General features: G+C 41.6%; 2 protein-coding genes and 1 long non-coding RNA gene across 6 annotated transcripts in view; 1 reads left to right on the top strand and 2 right to left on the bottom strand.

Annotated features, from left to right (window-relative positions):
- Positions 1-7,009: 7,009 nt before the first annotated feature.
- On the bottom strand, positions 7,010-8,109 carry LOC123327243. Its single transcript, XR_006541829.1, has 3 exons — positions 7,932-8,109; positions 7,752-7,861; positions 7,010-7,446 (listed from the first exon to the last, which is right to left on the bottom strand). It is a non-coding gene; the product is annotated as an uncharacterized LOC123327243 (long non-coding RNA).
- Positions 8,110-8,292: 183 nt separating this feature from the next.
- The window catches only part of LOC6727365 (neuroligin 4-like), a 49,932-nt gene continuing 35,691 nt past the window's right edge, over positions 8,293-22,533 (top strand). For 3 of the 4 annotated variants that reach the window (XM_039294447.1, XM_039294445.1, XM_039294444.2), the window contains exons 1-9: positions 8,293-8,498; positions 9,554-10,206; positions 14,635-15,059; positions 15,386-15,603; positions 16,110-16,259; positions 16,387-16,820; positions 17,184-17,567; positions 19,966-20,399; positions 20,785-20,903. In XM_039294447.1, the coding sequence (XP_039150381.1) occupies positions 14,809-15,059; positions 15,386-15,603; positions 16,110-16,259; positions 16,387-16,820; positions 17,184-17,567; positions 19,966-20,399; positions 20,785-20,903 (1,990 nt within the window). In that variant the 5' untranslated portion in view covers positions 8,293-8,498; positions 9,554-10,206; positions 14,635-14,808. The remainder of the gene's footprint in view (positions 8,499-9,553; positions 10,207-14,634; positions 15,060-15,385; positions 15,604-16,109; positions 16,260-16,386; positions 16,821-17,183; positions 17,568-19,965; positions 20,400-20,784; positions 20,904-22,533) is intronic. The other variant, XM_016175673.3, reaches the window with a different exon arrangement.
- LOC6727366 (uncharacterized oxidoreductase YjmC) lies at positions 11,738-13,381 on the bottom strand. The gene has a single exon (XM_002102715.4). It carries the CDS (start codon positions 13,278-13,280, stop codon positions 11,913-11,915), a length of 1,368 nt encoding a protein of 455 aa, XP_002102751.1. The 5' UTR covers positions 13,281-13,381; the 3' UTR covers positions 11,738-11,912.

The following is a 22,533-nucleotide window of genomic DNA, read 5'->3' as shown; positions in this document are numbered from 1 at the left end:
CTTCAACAACGAGAGGGAAGAGCAGCACTACAATAAATGGGCCAATTTTCAGTACTGGCCATACAGACGGAGATGGAATAAGATAGGACCGGCTGGCAGGCAGACAGACAGACGGACAGACATGAAGACGGACATCTTGTCACATTTAGGGTCCAGGGCAAGTCACAGTCACAGTGCAAAGTCCACTTAGGAGCAACTGAAAAGGGAGTGAAAAGCGCGACACAAATTGAAAACGAAATGCCCCAACTGATGCTAAAGAGTGAAATGCCTTGCTTATATTTATTTTCCTCTGTTCTTTGTCCACCCTCGTTCTCTAAATATTTTGATAAATTCTTAAATGGCTTAAATTGCAGGGCAGTTGGCCCATTGCATTGCAGTGCAATGCAGGGCAGTGCAGAAGGACCATTCTGGTCTTCGAGCGACCTGCATGCGGAATGCAAGTAATTTTCCTGACTAAAAAAGGAGTCCCCCCCCCCCGAGTCGACAGACCATTGGGTCCATTAATTTTATGCACATTGCCCTGCCAGTCACTCAGTCATCTGCAGCTTCCTACCCGATTTGCTTCTCGCTTTTCACTCAAGAGCTCGGGCAATCAAATTAAAGCGTTCGACAATTCCGAATACTCTGTGCGGTTCACTGGGTTTTTAACCCACTCTGACTTGGATCCAAGGACTCGAGTTGCTCGACGGCTTGCCGATCCCGAAACTGCCACAGCCAACTGGAAGTGACAACGAAACTTCAGTTGCACTTTTCGTTTTGATTGCATTTAATTTGGGTTAAAGCCCGAGCAAATGAGCTTTCCAATTGAGCGCCAATCAAATTGCCGGTGTCAGCATTTCACTGTAAGAATATCGACGCTTCTTCCAATTACCGCATATCGTTGTTTCGTTGAGTTAAGAAAGAATCTGGATCGACTTTATTTTGGCATCTTTCCATGGCCACTCAATTGCAATATTAATTTCATTCTTGAATTAATTTATTTTAATTGTATTCAATTACTAAAAAATCATTAAAGAACCAGTTTTCCACCATGTGTTAAATGATAGAATACTCAAAAATACTCAGAATACAGAGAAGCCTTACAGCCCAAAGCATATGATTGTGATGAGGGTTCGAATGGGAATCTCTGGGGTATTAAATTAACAAGTTGCCAACAACAGAATGAGGCGCGAACACTTTGCCAAGATTTTGACCAAGACGGAAACGCAACTGGGACAACTCTCGGCTTCCGCCCGACCCTCCTCCTCCTTTGGTACTTCCTATGATGTGGCCTCCATTTGTGTCCTGTCGCCATCTCCGCCTCCTGTTGGTGTTGCTCTTCCACTTCCTGCTGCGTTTGCCAAGATTAGAGCCGCAATAGTCGCGACAAACAGGCACGAACTGAAAACGCACAGACACACGCACACACAACTTGAACCTATTTCCGCTTCCGGTTGGCTTTCTGAATACAATTAACAGTTTGCGGGTAAAATGCCCTGCCAAAAGGATTGGCAGGGGGGATTGGTGGGGCTTGCTCACAAAAGCCTTTGCATAAATTATGAGCAGGCCACCAGATAAACGCGATAAATTATCGGACAGACTGTGCGCCAAAGGGAACCGAAAATGCAATCTGCTGCATTTCCACATGCTTTCCTTGCCATTATCCTTTGTTTGAGTGTTAAGAAAAAGTACATACACCCACTCCCACACCCCCACCCACACAGACCGTGTCAAAAGCACCCACACGCACATGTTCTTTGTTTTGTCTTAAGTAGCCCGACTCGCGCTGTTGTTATCGTTGTTTTGGCTGTTTAGCCGACTTGCTTTTTATGGGCAGAACGCCTGACAGGAAGCGGAAGTTTCAACGCGCAGGCGGAAATTATTGTTTAGCTTTATTGTTTAGACTGCTTTAGAAATTTGTTTGCCGAATTATTTCTGTTCAGTCATCGCTTTTGCTAACGACGGCCGCTGCGTTCAGCAGTCCTAATTCGCTGGGCGTGTTTTATGCTCGCCAAATTTATGGATAGTCCGAAATGTCTGGCCCCTCGATGCGTACGTATGTGTGTGCAAATAGAGGCACACACACACGCTTGGAGCTTAGACAATGCTGAGCCCATAAAATAACAGAAAACACAACCCAAACTCACATGCAGACAACAGCTTTGCATTCAAAATAGTTTTGGCTCGGCAAGCTTATGGGAAAATACAGAGATTTTTACGCATGTCCTGGCAGGCGAAAAACTTAAAGTTCTGATTCTCCACAATGCTTCTGTACATAATGTTTATGTAACCCATTTATTTATGTTGCATTTAAATTACTTTTGCAAATATTTCCAAACTTAAGTGTGCAGAGTAATTTGTTGTAAATATGTTGATGTCCAAGGTTTTATACATTTGCAGAGAGTTTATTGATTTAAATTATTTAAATATTTAAAGCCTGACTTCGAGTACAAACGCCCTGTATAAAGTTTAATTATTCTCTCCAATTGGAATTTATGTATTTTTGTTATGGGTAAAATGTAAATATAAATTAATTTTTAGAAAAATTACTTATTCACCCTCTGTAAAACATAATTTTATTTTCCGCCCCGCCTCCCAATCGATTTATTCAAATTAGAATGGCCTCTCCAATTGCCGGCATAATTTAATTAATTTTAAGACCCTTAATAAATACAAAACTCATTTAATGATAAAAGTTATGTTTGGCATTAATAAAAGTCTGAAAGCTTTCAAGGTAATTAAACATTTGTCACGCCAACAAGGCCGCGGCGAGAAGACAAAACAAGTGCTCAAATAAAGTGGGAGGTAGTGCCCGAATATATACGTCTGTATGTTTATGCATGTATGCAGGAGGCATTCATAACATTTTTTAATGCATTTTAAAGGCACAGCTTTCCGGGCGACAGGTAATGCAAAGATTATGAGCGCAAACAAAGGCGCACGGAAAACAAACCGGAAAGCTTCGCGCTTTCCTTTTAAGCAGAGAGCCTATTAAAATAAATTACAGTGCATTTTTTTTTTCTGCTCTTCCTTCTGGACAAAAATTAACAGCAACAGGAGGCGGAGAAAAAACAAAGGCGGGGCTGGCCAAATGTGTGTGGTGGGCGGGGCAGGGTGGGCGGCCGAAGCAGAAGGACTACTCACTGAATAATTCATGAATGTCGCGGGCGCGAGCGGAGTATAGTGTTATATTTAATAAGCTGCGGGAGGGGATCCTCTCTCGGTGGGAAGAATGGATGGAGGGTGGCACGGCAACTGGAATCAGACACAAAGGGCATGACTATCAAAAATTCAAAAGTCCTGCCGCCGCACAGAAAACAAGAGCGACCAGCTCAAATTTGACAAATTTCGTTGCCTACTGTTTTGGGTCCTCGGTCCTTGGCCGATGCTTTAACTTAATCATTTAATAAAACTTTTATGCTGACGACGCCAACGCCGACATCGATGTCGCCTCCTTCACTTCAATTACTTTTGTTGCCATTTTTTCTCCTCCTTTTTTTTCTCTTCGTCCCTGGTGTCGGGCGAAGGACACTTATTAGCCCACCGCCACCCTGTCCAGTGCTGGCTTTTTTATTTTGGCATCCTTGTCGCCCTTTTCGCCGTAGTCTTATATTTTAAAATTATGTCAATTTCTTTTGAGCATAAAGAGCGCGGATTTTCAGCGCATTGTCCCATGGAGCTTCTGGGTGTCCTGGGCGTCAGGATGACAGGAATGGGGAGCGGTTATAGAGAGGCTTGCCTGTGCCTCTCCCTGTGTCTGTCCCTGTGCCACTTCTGGCTGCAAAGGGTCGAACGTTTAAGCTGATTGTGTGTTAATCGCGGTTAACTTGACGGCCGACGCCATAAAGAGGCCAAAGTTTAATTATAGCCTGTCGCTTTCTGAGTAAACTTTTGTCATAATTATTAAGTTCACAGAGCTGCGGCTTAAGAAAACAGCAAACTCAACCCCACGAAAGGCTATGTCTAGTTTTAATTCGATACATTTTATTATTTGCCAACTGAGTTTAGTTGGCTAAAATGAAAATAGAATTGTTTTTAATTTATCTGCCAATTTGTTTAAGTGATAAAAGTGCTCATATATGAACGTACTGTATAAATAATAATTGTTCACATCATAGATTTTAATTTTTCCACTAAAAATATTTTTTATTAAATTTTCAGAATCAGTTTTTAAATTCTGTTAAAAATTCCTATATAAATACACACATTCTTAAATATTTCAATTACTCTGCCCAAAAGTACACTTACAGCGATGCTCTTTTCTCTGCTGCCATCGTAAAGTGTCTAGAAAATGTAAACGCTCAAAAATTCTCAGCATTGGAAGGAAATTCTACAAATCCTTGCCATATAAAATTTGCAAATCCGACTCACTTAGCTTGCAAAATGTTTCCCCTATAGTAGTTTGCTCCATTTTCTCTGCGAGAATTCTTCCCCGGTGAGATGGCGAAGAAGACACACCTGAAAATAACTCAATGACTGCCACAAATTTGCCATTTTTATGCGACTCATAAATACTGCCAGCCATCAATGTGCCCGAGGGCTGAGCAAATGCTGTTTGTCCAAGGTTATGGAGGAAAATATGCTGTGGAAGGACGCCGATGCAGGTGAGCGCTGTTGTTGGGGAAATAAAAATAAAGCGAAGGAAAAGCCAGATCGCTTGTGCACATCACGCATACGCACCGTGGCACTTCGTGGACAAACATATGCAAAATCATCGACTCAGTATTTGCATACAAATGTCATACATATACGGCACTGCGGGAGTGTGTTTGTGTGGCAAGTATTTCTGTTGCAATTTCCGGCTACTATAACCGGAAGTGAAGCTGCTCAAAAATTCATGCAACCGTAAAAGGAGCAAAGTGCGCCAATAAGCAGATGGAGCAACCCACGTTCGACAGTCGGCATTTCGATGGTTGGCAAATGCCAAGTATTTTAGTATTTTTTGTTTCGTCTCCTTTTTGCAATATTTCTCGTCGGCAAAACACTCTTTGCATATTTCCTAGCGTCGTCGTTCTCCGCAATTTACATATAAAATATTTTGTGCGAATTACACACACATTCGAGCATCAAGTGCTGGCATCGCATAAATCGCATTTTATTGATTTATGGCAGAATTTTTAATAGTTTGGAAATGGTTGCCGATAAATATATTCTATTTATGCATTATTGCATTTCTTGAATCATAAATTCAATGCCTCGCAATGTCTTGTGATATATGGGAGAGGGTAGGCACTGTTTAAAAATGTAACCAAGTGGGTATCTTCAAGACTATCCAATGGAAGTAGATAATCCCGTTTGTTCATCTTTATTGAAATGAACGAAATGTTTATTCGGCTTTATTTTATTCGAATGTAACCGAGATTTTTTTTTTTTTCTCTTGTTGGAATAAATCTCTCGTGGCCGCAGCCCTTTGCCAGTGAAATCAATTCACTTGTGAACAGAGCAGAGCGACAACCGACAGAAAGTGGAATGTTTGCCATAAGAATTGCTCCGGTCCAGGGAATATTTAAATGGCCCACAATTTTTTTTCAATTTGAGCCTCAAACAAATCAGAGAAACGGAAATAATTAAATTTTTGGCGCCGGGAAAAATACAATTTTTCGCACGGTTACCAGGGTAGTGCAGGGCAAAAAAAAAAAAAGAATCGAAAAATGCATCCAGTCCTGGAGGTTGCTCCTTTTGCCGCCAGGACGGATGCGTATGAAATGCAGCTGCTGTGTAAAATGATTTTTGCTCCCTCATTCATTAAAAAACAATTAAATGTGCGACACGCGAACTTAATTACACTTTTATGTGGCCAGCTCGGATGACAACAACCATGCTGCCAATGTCGGCTCCACCGAAGGATTCACCGCCCCAACAGCATGCTCATCTACCATTTGTGGTTTTTAGTGCGTGCCCGTCGTGGAAAACTCTTCAACTTGAATATTTTATGGCCTTGCAACGGACCACGGCCCATGGCTCGATGGGCGAGATGGACGCCATGGCTCCATGGGCAGGCATCAAACAATTTGTATAATCAACAATTAAAGTGCGGATCGGCTCGTGGCCGCGCATTAAGTGCGCATTGTCTGGACACCATCCTCCTTCCGCCTGAAGGGAGATTTTCCAATTTGTACTCGCAGCAAATTGCAAAGTTTTGTTTTGCGGTTGTTTCCATCTCGCCAGGACGAGCCAGGACAGACGAGCGGGAAAAACAGACAAGACAACGCATTTTCGCATTTTCGGACGGCTGTAAACTTCAATTGCGCGTTAAAAATCACCCCCCATCTCGCGTCGACGTTTTTCCAGTCTTAACCCATTAAAACATGCCCTGCGCGTCGGATCTTCTTGTTATTAATGGCATTAATTAAAATTTAAATTTGTTACAAACCCGTTTAACGCCGCTCCGTCTGGCACTTACGTAACATAAATTGCTTGAGATGCTGTCTGAGATTCCGGAATACTATAGTTTGGCATTCGCTTCATATTTTTGACATTTCGCTAGGTCTTGTATGTATATCCGACAAATAATTTTTCGGCTATAGCGAAAATATGAAAACATTTGAAGCCTAAATTTCGCGCACCGAGCTTTGCATATTAAGCCCATAAATTGTGCCCAGCCAAAAACATGGGGTTATTTCATGCTAAATATATATGTACATCCAATCGTAGCAACACGCGCCGCCAGTAATCATGTCAGATGTCCATGGTGGCCATGGCTCAACATTTCAGGAGCCGAGAACTAAGCCCAACGGCTTTTGGTTTTTGTCAGCGCAAGAAATCCCAAAATTAAATAGAAAATAATTTGATTTATGCTTGTGTGAGGGCCGTTTCGGCGTATATAGACCTTTGGCTGATTAGCCATTGTTATTTTTGAATATTTACGACCTAGGGAATGGGCAAATACCGAGAATTTTCGGTGGAAAGAGTGCAATAACCTCTCATTAATCCAATTAGACATGGGACATCAAGCATCACGTATACGCACTGTGGGCTGTTTTGGCACAGCATGATTTCTGCTGCTACTTCATTAGACATGTATGCCCGCTTTCCGACAAACAAGACTTTTATTTATACATTTATTTATCGGACATTTATCATGAAATTACTGTAATAACTTGGCGTGCCAGGATTTATGTTGGAAAATTATTTCCAGTTATTTTTCACCGCCTCCCGGCCGACAGAGCTCACCATGCCGCCTTTCGCTTTCAATTATGTCCTGGACCCTTTGTCCTTCGCCTTCAGTATGGTTTTTCGATGATGGAATCACACAAACTGCGGTCAAATCGCACGCACGCCTGGCTCGGCAACATTTAGCTAACTGATTTGTCGCCATTCATTGGAGTTGTCATTGTTGTTTTTGGGTTGGTTTTCGGTTCTCTTGGCATTTTTGATGATGACAAAGGAGGTTGCGGCTGGCGAATCTGCTGCTGGTAAGCTGGTTTTTCTTGTTAGCGTTCTGCCCGCCGCCATGTGTGAGATTTCCTGCGCAAGGATTTATGGGACAAAATATATAACAAAGTTTCTGCGTTTAAGCTTGTCGGCATTTCAAAGAAGAGTCTTGTAAAAAATGTTGGACTTTTTCGGCGCATATTCATTGCTATTCATATTAATACCAAAATTAAAAAAGTATTTCTTTAAATAAGAAAAAGGCTCCTTATGGAATTACGAAAAAGTTTTGGTTTGTCTTAAATAAAAAACTATATATATATTAAAATAAACATTTTTGATTTGTGTTCCTTTATATTTAATAAAGGAACCACTTATAAAGTGGCCCTATATAAACAAACCTTTCGTTCTGCACACGACACATAAATAAGTTTTGACTTCCACATGCATTATTAGTGTTATTTCATTATTTATACTCCTGAGTATGTTGTCAGTACCGCTGTTTTCCCCACTAAGCCATTAAAATGTGGAATAAAAACTCTGCATCCATCGAATAGGAAGTGGCATCGAGGAACCATTACCTGCCCCAATAAAAGCTGAGTGGGTCTGTCGCCATGTGACTACGGTAATAACGACGGCATAAAATTCGTAGAAAAGTAAAATCAAAGCGCAAAAACAGGAGAGTTTCGGTTGAGGGGTTGAATTTGAAAACAAAAAGAGAATGACACGAAATTGACTTAATTCCCTATTGTTGTTTTGGTTTTTTACTCCACGGGGTTTTCTCGATTTTCCGGGGGTGGAGCAAACAGCTGATTCGATTGAAGAGAGAGAGAGAGAGAGCTTTGAATGGGTTCCACTTCCAGGGCCTCTCACTCTCTTCACGGAGAGCATAGAGCAGTACATTTGGAGCTTAACCCACATTGCCGATGAGGTCTGAAGCCTGGCCATCAACGAAAGGAATCTTCAGTCGTTGGAATACACTCGTGCGTCGTGGACACAACTGAAAACGTTCTGGCGCCGGAAACTTGCACGTGGCAACGGTACTTGGTCCTTTAGTCCCGTTCTCTCATCGCCGCCGTGCGCGTGTGTTGGTGTGCGTTGGTGTGACGGATTGCGGCTGTATGAGTGTATCATCGCCAGCTGTAAATGTGAGCAATTGAAAATGTGTTTCAGGCAGAAGTTGTCCTTTTATCTATGCGAAATTAAGGCGAATCGACAAACACATCTACGCTTTGTGTGTGCGTGAAATGTAAATGTGTGCCAAGGCTTAAGAATCCGCTACAGAGACGCGTCATCATCTCCTTTGTCTGCTGCCTTGCGGCATTTCTCCATCCTTATTTATTTTACGCTTTTTCTCTTCTCTCGCACTTTTTGTTGTGCAGGGCAGGCGACCAAGAAAAACTGCTTGCAGAATCCAGAAAAAATATATGAAAATTTGATGGGAATATAAAGTTAGCCACGTCGCTCACATTCCACTTAACGGTCATTGACGCTCCCCTTTTTTGGGGGGGAAACACGTTGCATGCCTCCTTTATTTCCATCGTCGCTGCACGACTTGCATGCAATTAGGCTCTTGTAAGTTTAATCGCCGTGGATGGAATAATTAAGCCAGGCATACGCCAACGACACCGTAACCCCTAAAAGTAGGCAAGCAAAAGTTTCAATTGTTGACAGTTCAAGTTGGAATAAGCTAAGGCCAGGGGCCACCAGTTATTACCTACTCTTGGCTGACAATTTAGTCAGAAATTTCCATTACATTTGCTTGTTATATTCCGTTCTTCTATTATTCATAGTTATTCGTTGAGCATGTGATTGGATATTGCTCACACTCAAAAACATATGGTGTTCACGCTATATATTTAGCAATACCATTTTGTGGTTATAATATATATCTACACTTGTAGCTTGTTAATATATCAATTCGAATTGTTTTGCTTTTTAGTTACTGCTTTTTTAGTAATACTTTTCCATTTTCTTGCGTAACATAAAGTGTAGGTCAAATTGCTTTCGTATTTCCATTGAAATTAAATATTTATATTTCGTATTACTTTACTTTACATCTCTTTTTATTTCATTGGTCAAAAACTTGACCGCTTAATTCTCTTACCAAAAATAATAAAAAATATGGTTCTTAAGCCTCGGGCAATTTTAAATTTTTTCATTAATTTGAATTTCCAATGAAAATAAAAATGTCCTTTCGCAGTCCTCAGTAAATACAAGAAAAAATAAGTTGTGAATCCTTAATAATCTCGTGTGGATGGTAGCAAATTCTGTCGGAATGAAAAACGTGGAATAACAACATAATACAAAAAATAAAAATATTCTCATTTATTCGAAGCCCATCAAAAAAATATGAACGCATATACACGAAAGCGCCGGTTTAAAATCACCAGTAAAAATAAAAATAAAAATTAAATTAAACAAATAAAATGTAGCAACGAATCAATTTATAACAAAGGATCTATCGAAAAACGGAAAGCAACGACAACAAACAAAGGCAAATATAAATGCTGAATCCCGTGAAAAGTGAAAGCAATTGAAATTCGCTTCAAAACATGAAATGAAATATTTCTCGGTGCAGGATATATGAAAAATCAACAGAACGGTTTCCCAATAGTATATGTGTACCCATAAGTGAGTGCGTGTGCAATTGTGTGAACACCTACAAAGAAAAGAAAAGCGGATACGTCAAATAGAGGAGAAAAAGGATACGCGAGCTTAAAGTTAAAGAAAAGCCAAGCAAACCGAAGTCGAGGATTATTTTCGCCAACAGTGGAAACAATAAACCTGCCAGCAGTCATAAGAGCAGCAGCAATATACAGGGATGCGTGTACATAGATCTGTGACTTTCATGTGGTAAGTCAAGCAGAAGGAACAGCAGCTCTGCCATAAGCTTAAGTTGTCAATTTCGCAAAGCTGGGATATGCCAAAAATAAATAATCGTGTCCACTTGCCCTGGAAGATCATCGAATGATTTACCCATCACGGCGAAGACTCAGTCCCTACTCAGATCAATCACATTGTTTCCTAATTTACCCGGCGTCAACAAAAATAAAATCAATTCAATGAAGATAAATGAGTTCAAAGTAAAAACCGAGACGCCAAGCGTCTATATATAAATCCAGGACCTCATCCCCGCTCGGTTTCTACTTTCTTTCCGCACTGGCGATTGGCAGCGGTAATAAGCGATTACGATGTCATGGATCTAAATCCATGTCGCTACAAGGACACCACAGTCACGTGCGTTGCGCAAAGGCAGCCGCAGAACCTCAATAAGTCGCAGGTGTTGCGTCTTGAAAGATTCTAGGAACTTGGATGCGGATACGGATAAGAATAGGGCCATCGACTGGCGACGACGTCGCACATTATAAGAGCTGGGGGTGGCGGCCATAATTTACCTCGCTGTCATAAAAAGTTTCAGCTTATTACTCATACGCCCCCGAGGCCGCAAGCTGATGAGCAGGAATATCATATTAATCATTTTGCCAATGATTGGGATGATTTCTCCTATGCTCTCCCCACTTTTATATCTGGCTTTATATCGATTTGGATACTTGGCTATGACAGACACGCACATGAAATTGCGCCTCAAACACCTGAGTTGCTATTTTAAGTTGGCCCAGCTGTTGGGCTTTCCCTTTTGCTACTTGGCCAAAAAAAAAGTGTGTTCGGTTTCCCGAAGAGTGCATAAATTAACGCAAATAATTATGCAGATTTTTCCCGTGCGCAAATAAACGCCGCCAGACGAAGAAAGACGAGCTTGTTTTGAACTTTTGAATATTTTAACGCTCCATAATTAGTCGACGGGCAGGAATCCACTTGAAATTTACCCCATTCTTTGCTATTTCAGACGTGAACATTTGCTAAACGAACTTTGAACATTTATTTTCGCGAACTTTGCCTTCACTTCATTTCAACTCAGAGGATAGCGAGTCTGAATTTAACTTAAATTAAAATTGTTATACTTTCAAGTTTTAAGGGTCTAACCAATAGCGAATTATGTTATTGAACTTTAATAGGAGAGGTAGTTTTTGTGATATCCATTTACCACATTTAGTCCACATTTTTAATTTATTGAAATTACTAATACGTTTTAAAGAGCTCATACTAGTTCAACACTTTAAAATGAATAAAGTGGAATTTAATATAAATTCCTATATATTTATCAATTATTTAACGGTTGCCTGTTTTACTTTACCGCAGCTTTTTGTTTGTATTTACGAGCAAAATATTATTTTGATCAACGTTTTGTAAATGTCTAATTGATATTTTCCAGTATTAATCTATGCATAATTTGCATTGGTTCTATTCAAAAAATCGGAATATGTGCACACCAGACCAAAAGGATTGTGAACAGTACCAGTTAAAAATTCAATGTGCTATTCGCTTCTGATTATAAGCATACATTTTGCGTGAATTAAACTTTACTTATAATTATTTCAAGTAAACTAAATAAATCGGGGTTTCACGAGGTTCAAACTTTTCACAAACAAGCTAAACTAGACTTGGCCAGCTTTGATTATACCAATGGCAATTCTTCAGGCATACTTGCTCCTTCTGATTTATTGATTTATTGGTTTATTGGCCTTCATCTTCAAAGGTTCGATGTCAAACTCTGTGGCCAGTTCGTCCAGAACTGACAGAGTACAGGGAGACATTGTGAGTCCTCCCTGTTCGTCGACCATCTTCATGTGTTGCAGCTCCTTGTCACCCGGCACCATCGGTGGTTTTCCCACCTTGCTGGGCATCGCTTGTCTCAACAGCCGGTGGAAATCGGCCAATCTGTCCTCGAAGGAGGGACAAAAACGCATCGGATCGATGGCCACATAAACTTGGCCCAGATTCGCCGGAGCATTTTCCGTACTATAGACGCCACGACGCTGGATTTGATTTGCATATCGAGCACCTGTCATCACGCCGCACAGAATATCCACTGCGGCAGCCAGGCCAAAACCCTTGTACTCCGGCTGAAAGGCTCGGATTCTTTGGGCCCTCAAGGCCTCCTCCGTTGATGTGGTCTCCTTGCCATTTCTATCCAAAGCCACTAATTTGGGCACTTCCTTTGACCAGCCATTGCAATAGGATAGCTCCAGTTCATCCACCGAACAGGCCGCCATACCAAAATCAGCCACAAATTGTTCATGGACACCGGAAGCGGCACAGGCAATTGGGTTTTCCCCCAAAATGGGTTCGATTCCACCAGCAGGCACCAGAGTTGGAGCAGCATTCGTCATGCACAGACCAATCATTCGCTGTTCCAGCGCTTGACAGGCATACCATGAGGCAAATCCAATGCAGTTCGAACTGCGAGCCGAAACCCAGCCGATGCCCACTTCCCGGGCCTTTTGCAGGGCCAGATCCATGCAAAAGTTGGCCACGACGGGTCCAGGTGCATTGTGGCCATCCACTAAGGCGATGGCTTTCTTTTCGGACACGATTCCCGGTGTGGCATCACCAGCAACAGTGCAATTCAGTAGATCTGCCGCAATTGAGGGCAATCTATGGATGCCCATGGAACGCTGTCCCATATAATCCGCGGCTATCAATGCATCGGCCATCTCACTGGCCGCCTGTTTGGGCACCTGCATGGCTGAGAACACCTGGCTAACGAATCTCTGGGCCTCCAGGACATCAACCAGCCCGCTGGAATCCTTCGGCCGTTCCGCATCCTCAAATCCCCCTGCTTGCCTCTCCCCGCCACACATCAGCAGCACCCTCTTGATATTGTGCCACATCTGATCGGATCCAGCTGGTGTATTTTGAGGGACCTCCGTATGGTCTATCCCAATACTGGACTTCTGGAGCCACTTACGCTCATTTCCAGTGGCTGCCGAGCTGTTTGGCGTTTGATTACTATTGACAAGCTTTTCCGTGGACAACTTGAGCCGCACCTTTCGAAGGGAATCCAAAAAGTTGGCCACTACCCTCATTTTCTCAGCGTTTGCTAAACGAGTGTTATCTTATTTTCTAAGTATATGTTCCTGTATAGTTTGTTGTATTTGTCTAAGGTATAATGAGTTCCGAACTATGTAAATTGTTAATTATATTTGCTTTTATACAATTTAATTCTGCTCACAAGTTTTATTATTAATTTTTGCTTGTATTAATTTGTATATACAAAATATACTTATATTTACACAAAAATGTAATACATATTAGTGGATATGCAAAGAAAAATTTACAGGGAACATTTTCAAACAAACCCCTTTGCATTCCATTGCTTCCCAACGGGTAGCTCTTGGTAACAGCTCACATTTCGCATATGAGATATACAAAAGATACATTTTTACAAATAAGTGTACATATCCAAATGAGCTACTTTCGCATTCACCACTCGCTGTGCGTACTTGAATTGTCAGCGCAGAAACAACGAAATATCAGGACACAAATAAGCAGGGTAAAGTCAAAAAGGGAAAACAAATGCGATGGATGTAAAAGCTTAAAAATGCACACAAATTGCACTGGCACAGTTAAGGATGTGTAAAGTAACCTTGAGCCAGCAAACACCAAGCAGATACATACATGTACGGATACAGATACATTTTAACGTTACCAAATGAAAATTCAGTGTTCACGGGATGTGGAAAATGTGACGGTGACCTTGTTTATTTATATGGCCGCCAACTGGATTCACATAAAAATAAAACAGCACTTTAATTTAACACTGTCTTCTTTTTTTTTTTTTTGTATGTAGCTAATGGTTTAATATGGAATGTAAATATAGTTCGCTTGCATTTCATATTCATGATAATAAACGACCAATTAGTTTTCATGGCTATCGGTGAAAAAGATGATTGAATTAGTCAACAGTTGGGATCTGAATTTATTAACCAAACAAAAAGCTTTTTTAATATCTTTAGTTTACTTTTTATCAGGATACCATCTCTCCATTAATAAATAATGCATATTACCCTATTAATTGCTTATGACACGAAAATCACATGCATAAATGTCTACTTTGTGTTATTCACAATAAATACAGAAACGGTTTATTTAATCTGTAAAAATCGATTTGTTTACCGAACAATATATTATTGAGTTTGGCACAGAAATAATGAAATACAAAGAAGTCAGACAAGTCTAAAGTAAATAAAATATAGAACTTAGCCCCAAAGATCCCAGAATCAGAAATATTTTAAATGCCAACTTAATTTTATGCGGATATAATGATTTAATAACTAATAAAAGACACAGCAGTTAAATATTCCTTGTAATTATATATTACTTAATAACAAAATCAAATATGCTGAATACTTTACTTAGCGCTGACTTTAAATTTTCCAGATCACGATGAAATCCAGTCAGCTGTCAGCTAGTCTCGTCATCCCAGCCCTTCAGCACAGATAGTCTAGATGATCAGAAAGAAGTCGAGTCAATTCAGAGCCACATCGAAATAGGTGAAGACAGTTTAACAATAGCTCGCTCAGGTCGCACAACGTGAAGCTCCACTGTGCCAGGATGGGGGAAAGTCAGCTGCTGCTGTTGCTGCGGCTCCTGCTGCTTCCTACAGTCCTCATTGGCTGGATGGACTGTGCCGGGGCCTCCACGGCGGACATCTACAAGGGCGCCCGCCTGGGCCACCGCATCGTCCAGACGCGCTACGGCCGACTTCATGGACTCATCCTGCCCCTGGACAGTTTTCGCTTCCTGCGATCCGTGGAGGTCTTCCTGGGCGTGCCATATGCAACGCCTCCCACCAAACAAAATCGGTAAGAGATTTGTTAAGCGTCTTTATGTAAAAGGGACAGATTTAATTGCGTGCGCTTTATAAATTTCAAGATCTTAATAAGACAAATAAAATTATAAGTACTATTACTGAATTAAAATTCAAATAAATTCAGGATTATTGCTATATTTTCTCAGAAATCTTTTAAAAAAAGGCAATAATCTCAATTTCAATTTAAAAGTAGAATTATCTATTATTGCTTAGGATGAGTGCTTTTATCCTCCATTTATTTCATATTTTAGCTGTACTATGCCTAAGGCCTTCATATTTTAAAAAGTTAAAATAAAGTGCTCAATCTCTATTATCCAGGTTTAGTCCCACGAGAGCACCAGCGCCTTGGGACGGCATCCGGATATCGGATAAATACAGTCCCGTGTGTCCGCAGCGTTTGCCCAATATCCAAAATGAGACGGCGGCGCTGGAGAAGATGCCCAAGGGTCGCCTGGAGTACTTGAAGAGATTGCTGCCCTTTCTGGAAAACCAGTCCGAGGATTGTCTGTACCTAAATGTGTTCTCGCCGGTCAATGGTAAGTGCTGAATATTTACTTTAAGAATTTACAACTGCGCAGGAAAAATATCCACAAACATGGCCAGCCGCAATTGAAGCACAAAGAGCTGCACATAAATCTCATTTAAATTCAATTAATTAAGATTAATCGTACGCCAAGTAATGCCAATAATTTCTACGCAAAAGAAAAGCCAGAGCTCACGTAACCACTGCGCAAACCTTATCGCAGGAGCCACCCCACTAAGCTCACAATCCCTGGACGAGCCGGATCCGGGGGAATCGCTAATCTGAAGCGATTCCACCGCCGGAGTGCTGGCAAAATCCGCTTTGCACGCAATCGGAAACGTTTAATGGGTCATGAGCGCTCTCGGGCACTTGGCGGTGTGTTGAAAGGGAAAAACGCGCTATCACAAGTTTCAAAAAATACAACAAATAGAGAAAAAAAACTGGATTAATATATTTGTATCTTGATTGCAACACGGCTGACACAACGTTTTGTTCACTCCTTTTTTTGTATTTTTCCAGCCGGGGCCAATGAGAAGAAGTTGCCGGTGATTGTGTTCATACACGGCGAGTCCTTCGAGTGGAGCAGCGGAAATCCTTACGACGGCAGTGTCCTGGCGAGCTACGGGGAAGTTGTGGTGGTAACACTCAACTACCGACTAGGAATATTGGGTAATCAAATGTTTATATAAAAATATATAAGTTTCCTGTTAAGATTTACCTCTGAAATCCACATTTTAATATTCCTTATAATGCGTAGGTTTTGGAAATATATCTAATACTCCTAATTATTTGTCAGGTTTCCTCAACGCCAATCCCAATCCACATGCCCATGCCAGAGTGGCCAACTACGGGCTGATGGACCAGATGGCCGCCTTGCATTGGATCCAGCAGAATATCCAAAAGTTTGGCGGAGATCCCAATTCGGTGACGTTGGCGGGTCACGGAACGGGTGCAGCCTGTATTAATTACCTGATGACCTCGCCTACAATGGTGCGTGGTCTCTTCCATCGGGCTATTCTCATGTCCGGATCGGCGTACTCATCGTGGGCCCTGGTCGAGGATCCAGTACTATTTGCCATCAAGCTGGCCAAGGAGGTGAACTGCACCATTCCCGATGACATCAATCGGCACCACGAGCAGATTGTCGATTGTCTGAGGGATGTGCCCCTGGAGGACCTCTACTTAGCCGACATTCAGGCTCCCAATTTCCTCACATCCTTCGGGCCATCGGTAAGTCATAAATCAATAAAGCTTTCTTTTGCTACTAAAAAAGAACACAAGTTAATTAAATATTAATTAATGATATTACTACTTCAAACCAATTTATGACGATAATTTAAATTCATAGTCAAGCCATTAGGAAAAACCTAAAACCTAAAAAAAAACGTAATGCCATTTGATGCAAAGAGTTAGTCCACTCAGGGCACTCATTTGAAGCCATTGATTTCGCTTTTTGTGGCACTTGCTCTCTTTGTTCGGTCCTCGCTTCAATGGACTTTATTACTTACTTACGCACCCCGCTCCTCGTCCTTGAAGGACCACTACTCCTGTCACTTACTTGCGATTCCTTTGCCCTCCTCGATTTCAATTTAGGTTGATGGCGTTGTCATACGACCCGGGCATTCCAATCTCGATATCGATGATTTAATGGCGCGCAACTCGAGGCGCTCGTCAGCGGACTCCGGCTTCCAGTCGTCCGCCGGAGGTGGTGGCGGACAAGGAGGCGGTGCCAGTGGCGGAGGAGGCGGTGGCTCCGGATCGGCGTTCGGCGGTGGATATTTCGGCAGCGGCGGGGGCGGAACGATGAACATGGGCGGTCACTATGACGTCCTGTTTGGCGTCGTTACGGGCGAATCGATTTGGCGCTTCAGTGCCCACGATATACAAAATGGTTTCGAGGGCGAGAGACGCGATAAAATTATCCGCACCTACGTCCGCAACGCCTACAATTATCACCTCAACGAGATTTTCTATACGGTGAGTAATTTTCCTTATACTATTTAAATATAAATCTTTATTGGGAATGCCATGTCTGCGATGTGGCCATAAATTTTGTTCATCAGATTTTTCTTTTCCCTCCCATTGACGTTATATGTTCTTCTTGTCTGCCATCAGTTAAAGCTTAATTATTGCCTTTATCTGACCATTTACTTTTGAACTTAAAAAGTTTGCGAGTGAAAACTTTATAGACAGTTGGCAGATGAAAGAAATATGGTTCGCTCCAGTGAATCATCTATTTTTCTTGCCATTTCTCTTCGCTTTGAATATTTTATATGCAAATTAAGCACTGACTAGACTTATGGCTGCTTATGCAAATTTAATCCAACTCAGCCATTTTATGCAACACATTTAAGATGCAAACATTTTATTGTTTCTTCCAAAATCGTTCCCGTTTACTAATTTGTTAAATTAACAAGGCTAAGAGGAACAGGGTCGATATTTAAGGGACTAAAGGGACGTCAAATGTAGCAATGACCTGTTTCGATTTAATACCTTGCAATTGACTTTGATTCTAATCTTTTAACACGATTAAAATACCCCTTTCGAGGTGGCACAAAAGTTCATATTTTCCCTTGGGTAATTGGCTGAAAGCAAACACTTCTAGAGCCAAAGCACAAATAGCAACAACGGCTGCTACTGAAAAAAAAAACTTTTTAAAAGTTGGTACTCTGTTTAAGTGTGTGCGAGTGTAATTATAATTCCACGTTGCGTATGGGTAACATTCGCCACTCAAACAGATACACTTGCATGCATACATAAATACATCAGTCTCATGTTTCAGGGCATTTTCAACCTTTAAAAATTTTTTACATTTGCTACTTGGCTGTTGTGTGAGTGTGTGGGTGTATTTATTTTATGCTCTCTTGCTGGCTTTTTGTTTTTATTTTTGTTTTGTGCAAGCGAGCGAAATGGAAGGCAGTTAACACGCCATTGCTGCCAAAACATTAACACGCTTTATTTGGCAAATGTGCGCAAGGACATAGGCACACACACACACACACACTGACGCGCGTGCACATACACTAACGTACGGAATGTACATACACGTATACAGACACACATGTACCTACTTAAAAGCGCACAAGCAGCACTTAACCCAAATCACAGCAAACAGCGGAGAAAGCAGAGAAAGCATCCAACGACAACCGTCACCAGTCGACGTCTGAAACTGGAACTGAATCCGCATCTGAATCTGAATCCGTAGCTATATTTGTATCTGTATCTGAACCTCAGGCTCGGCCACCGCTCGCCGCATTAACGCACACACACATACTTACCGTGAATGGGGTGCAGATATATATATTTATTCACACGTATACAATTATCAAGAAGTCGTAAATTGCCGGGGCATATATCACGATTATACCGCTTAAGTCCGTATTTATTTTACTTCATTATACTTTTGTACAACCGCAGCGCAATCCCACTCTTTATACTTCATAAAGCTCAATTTATATAGGTCACAGTTCAGGCCCGACCGGCATCCGCAGTCGAGAGCCAATCATGACTAATCAAATATTTTTTTTGATACTACAAAAAGTAAAAGACCCAAAACTGATTTCCGCTCTTCCAACGAAATCAATACTCTGCCCGAAATATAAATGCTGAACCTGGTTATTCGAATAACGATGTAAATGTATTCCGCACACACAATTGTTAGAATCCGTTTCAGCTCCATATTTTGTTGTTGTTTTCTTCTTTATGATGGGTTTTCTAAATTATGCATGACATCGATTTTACAGATGCATTTTGCGGTCGTTTATTTTCCACACACACGCTGGGCAGAAATAATCATAGTGGTGGTAACAAGTCCCCCTCATGCTCGTTTTGCGGTGGCGAATGGCCACCGCAAACAAGGACTGCAAACAGTTGCAATCCGCTTGTAATCCAGCCAGGATTTGACTTGGCACACATGCAGCCAATGCAAATCTAAAATTCCCCTCGCCATCATACACTCTGAAAAAAAGTAACAAAAACAGGAGCGGCATCTGAAAATTCGGTTAATCCAAAAAGGCCAACAACACCTGACGTTGCTTCTAAAAATTGGGCAATACTTTAAAGCTTTAGATCAGACAAAAAAGTTGGTTACATTTATTGGCAATGCAAATATTGTCTTTAAGCGAGTTATTTTTGCTGTCGCCTACCTAATTCTTTAATCAAGTTAAACTTTTGTTTGATCTAAGTTTATCTTTGGAACAATTTATTAGAAATCCTTTAGAATATATCCCCCCTGTTGCTATTTAATATTTTCTTCAACTTTAGATTGCTTTTTTCCTAAGATGGCTAATATTTTCAAAGCATTGCTCTATAAGATTAGTTAAGTGTACCAGCTTTTGAATGCGAAATCTAAAATGCAAATCCTTCTGCCCCTCAGATCGTCAACGAGTACACGGATTGGGATCGCACCTCACAGCATCCGATCAATACCCGCGATACGGCTGTGGCCGCCCTATCCGATGCCCAGTTTGTGGCACCGATTGTGCGGGCTGGTGATATCCTGGCGGCCAATTCCCCGCCGCCGGTCAGCTCATCCTCGCCCGCTGGGTCGGCAGGTGCAAATGCGGCTGCTTCGACCTCGGCGGGCTCCACTCAGCCATCCGGTCGGTGCTACTTTTACGTGTTCGATTACCAGACAAAGGACGGCGACTATCCCCAGAGGATGGGCACTGTGCACGGCGAGGACTTGCCCTACATTTTCGGCGCCCCACTGGTCGACGGCTTTAGTCACTTTCCGCAGAACTACACCAAATCGGAGACGGCTCTTTCCGAGGCGGTGATGATATTCTGGACCAACTTTGCTCGCACCGGGTAAGTTGAGGGGGCTTTGCACGCTGAAAGTGCTCCTGAGTAGTCTTAGGACACCTGCTGTCCGTCCGTTCGGCACTTTTAAGTCCCACTTAAACGTCTAACTTATGCACTGAGGGAAAAAAAGTCACGCTGTCTACTTTCCATCATCGCATTAGTGTTGAAGTTTCTGGGGGGAAATATATGAGTACCACCAAACAACCCTCCCAGCAAAAAAAGTGAAAAACTAAATATATTATTCTGGATTACTAAATGCATGCAATTTAAAAATGCTTATATGAATGAACTCCTTTTCCTTGAAAGCTACCATTGTTATGAAGAATGCATTATCTAATGTGCCTAACAATTTGATGACAGCGCATTTTGCACATTTTCTTTCTGTTTCCAGCAATCCCAATGAACACCATCGCCAGGACTCGTCGCTGCCGGTTTCAAAGGAGCGCAACCGCTTTCGCAGCATCACCTGGGAAAATTATGATCCGCTGCATCAGAAGTATTTGGAAATAGGTGAGTCAGAAGAAAGTTTCCCACTTTCCCCCACACCCCCGCCAACCAGAGCACTTTCCATGTTTTTGTGTGAATGGTTCAAACAGAAATCTTTTTGTAAGCTTCTAACGAAATGGTTGTTCGTTTGTTTGTTTGCCTGTGGCAGAGGAAAACTATTTAAAAGTTTAATGCCTTTGAACGACTTTACTTGCATTTTCCTTTTCAATAAGGCGATATTTTTAAATGGAATTTCCGTTGCTTGTTAATATGCAAGTGGCTCAAGCTCAAAACCATTTCTTATAATTCGCTCACCCCAAGAACGCCATCAAAATGCTGTATGGCTACTTTGGCTTGCAGTAAAAAGAATTCATGGAATCCATGCCAAATAAAAGCTACAAATTCCCAAAAATACCAAGAATAACCTAAGCACACACAACCAGCTGCAAAAAAAAACAGGGAGAATCAAATTTAATTTGAATTTTAAAGAAGGCACTGCCCGAGCATGCTTTGCTTGCTAACAACAACAAATTGGAGGGGCGGCTTGGAGGGGTTTGCAAAAAAACGAGGGAGTTAACACACAAGTACTTGAAGGAAATGTAAGTGGAAAAAAGCATCACACCATCAGCCCCACCAAGAGGAGAACAGCGAAGCCACCTGGTAGATGAAGGGCAATCAAAACGCCCAGAGATTGTCGAAACATGACCTGAAGTGACTGGGGAGGGGGTTTGAAGACCTGGGGGAAGGCGAGCGGCTCCAAAGGGGCATAAAGCTTTATGTGTGCGTTAAAATGGCACCGTTGCCATTCTCGTGTCAAACGTACGAAAATGTTATTAATTTCAAATTTTTCACACCTTTTGTGCGCGGACGCGACGGAAGCATGTTGAAAAATACAAAAAAGAGGGGACAAGCTATTTGCATAATGTCGCGATTATCAGATACCCTAAATTGTGCATAAATTCGCCTGCAAGCTTGTATTCAAATTGTTAAATATTTTACTCTATTCCTCAAATTAAGAATTGATACATAGTACATTGTACTGAAAATCTATCTGTTCAGCTCATGCAAATGCAGATTATCTCGCAATATATATAAATATTTTAAAAATGGCATAATATATAATGGAGTTCTACAAAAATCGGTATACCCACTCGACAAACAAATAAGCTAAAAAAGCTTTGACGAAGATAGCGACAGATTCGCGCGCTTAACGCTTTATAGAAATTACGCGCAGGTTATGGCAATGGATTTTCGCATTGTACACACGAGAATGGCGTTTTTATATTTTTAGTGGAGGTGAAATCCTGCCGACACGCACTTTACGCACATGTGAGCATTGAAGGACGATGCGAAACGTATCAAAAGATATGTCTGCGCTCATGTAGAGCGTTCGCCTCCTTCACTCTGAATTTTCCTCCTTTCGCCTGATTTTAATTGAAACGACACACAGCGACAGCTGACATTCTATACAGCATAGTAGCGCCCATCCTTCTACTTTACATAAGCAAGTTGAAAGGATTCCGCCGTGGAGTGGCGGACACAGTTTTCATTCGATACGCCAGGAAACTGAAATCGAAATCAAATAATGTTTGTTGGGGGAGCTGGCACAAAAGGATCTCCCGCACACAAGCGCAGCTGACACTCATATGTGCCC

Source organism: Drosophila simulans, chromosome 3R (genome assembly GCF_016746395.2).
Source record: "Drosophila simulans strain w501 chromosome 3R, Prin_Dsim_3.1, whole genome shotgun sequence".
In the NCBI taxonomy this organism is placed as follows: domain Eukaryota; kingdom Metazoa; phylum Arthropoda; class Insecta; order Diptera; family Drosophilidae; genus Drosophila; species Drosophila simulans.
The sequence above is the reverse complement of the archived record's forward strand: the minus strand, read 5'-3'. Positions and strand labels throughout refer to the sequence as shown.

What these genes read in the sequence shown, in the direction of transcription:
- LOC6727366 (XM_002102715.4), bottom strand. Translation starts at nt 13,280, where the DNA reads ATGAGGGTAGTGGCCAACTTTTTGGATTCCCTTCGAAAGGTGCGGCTC.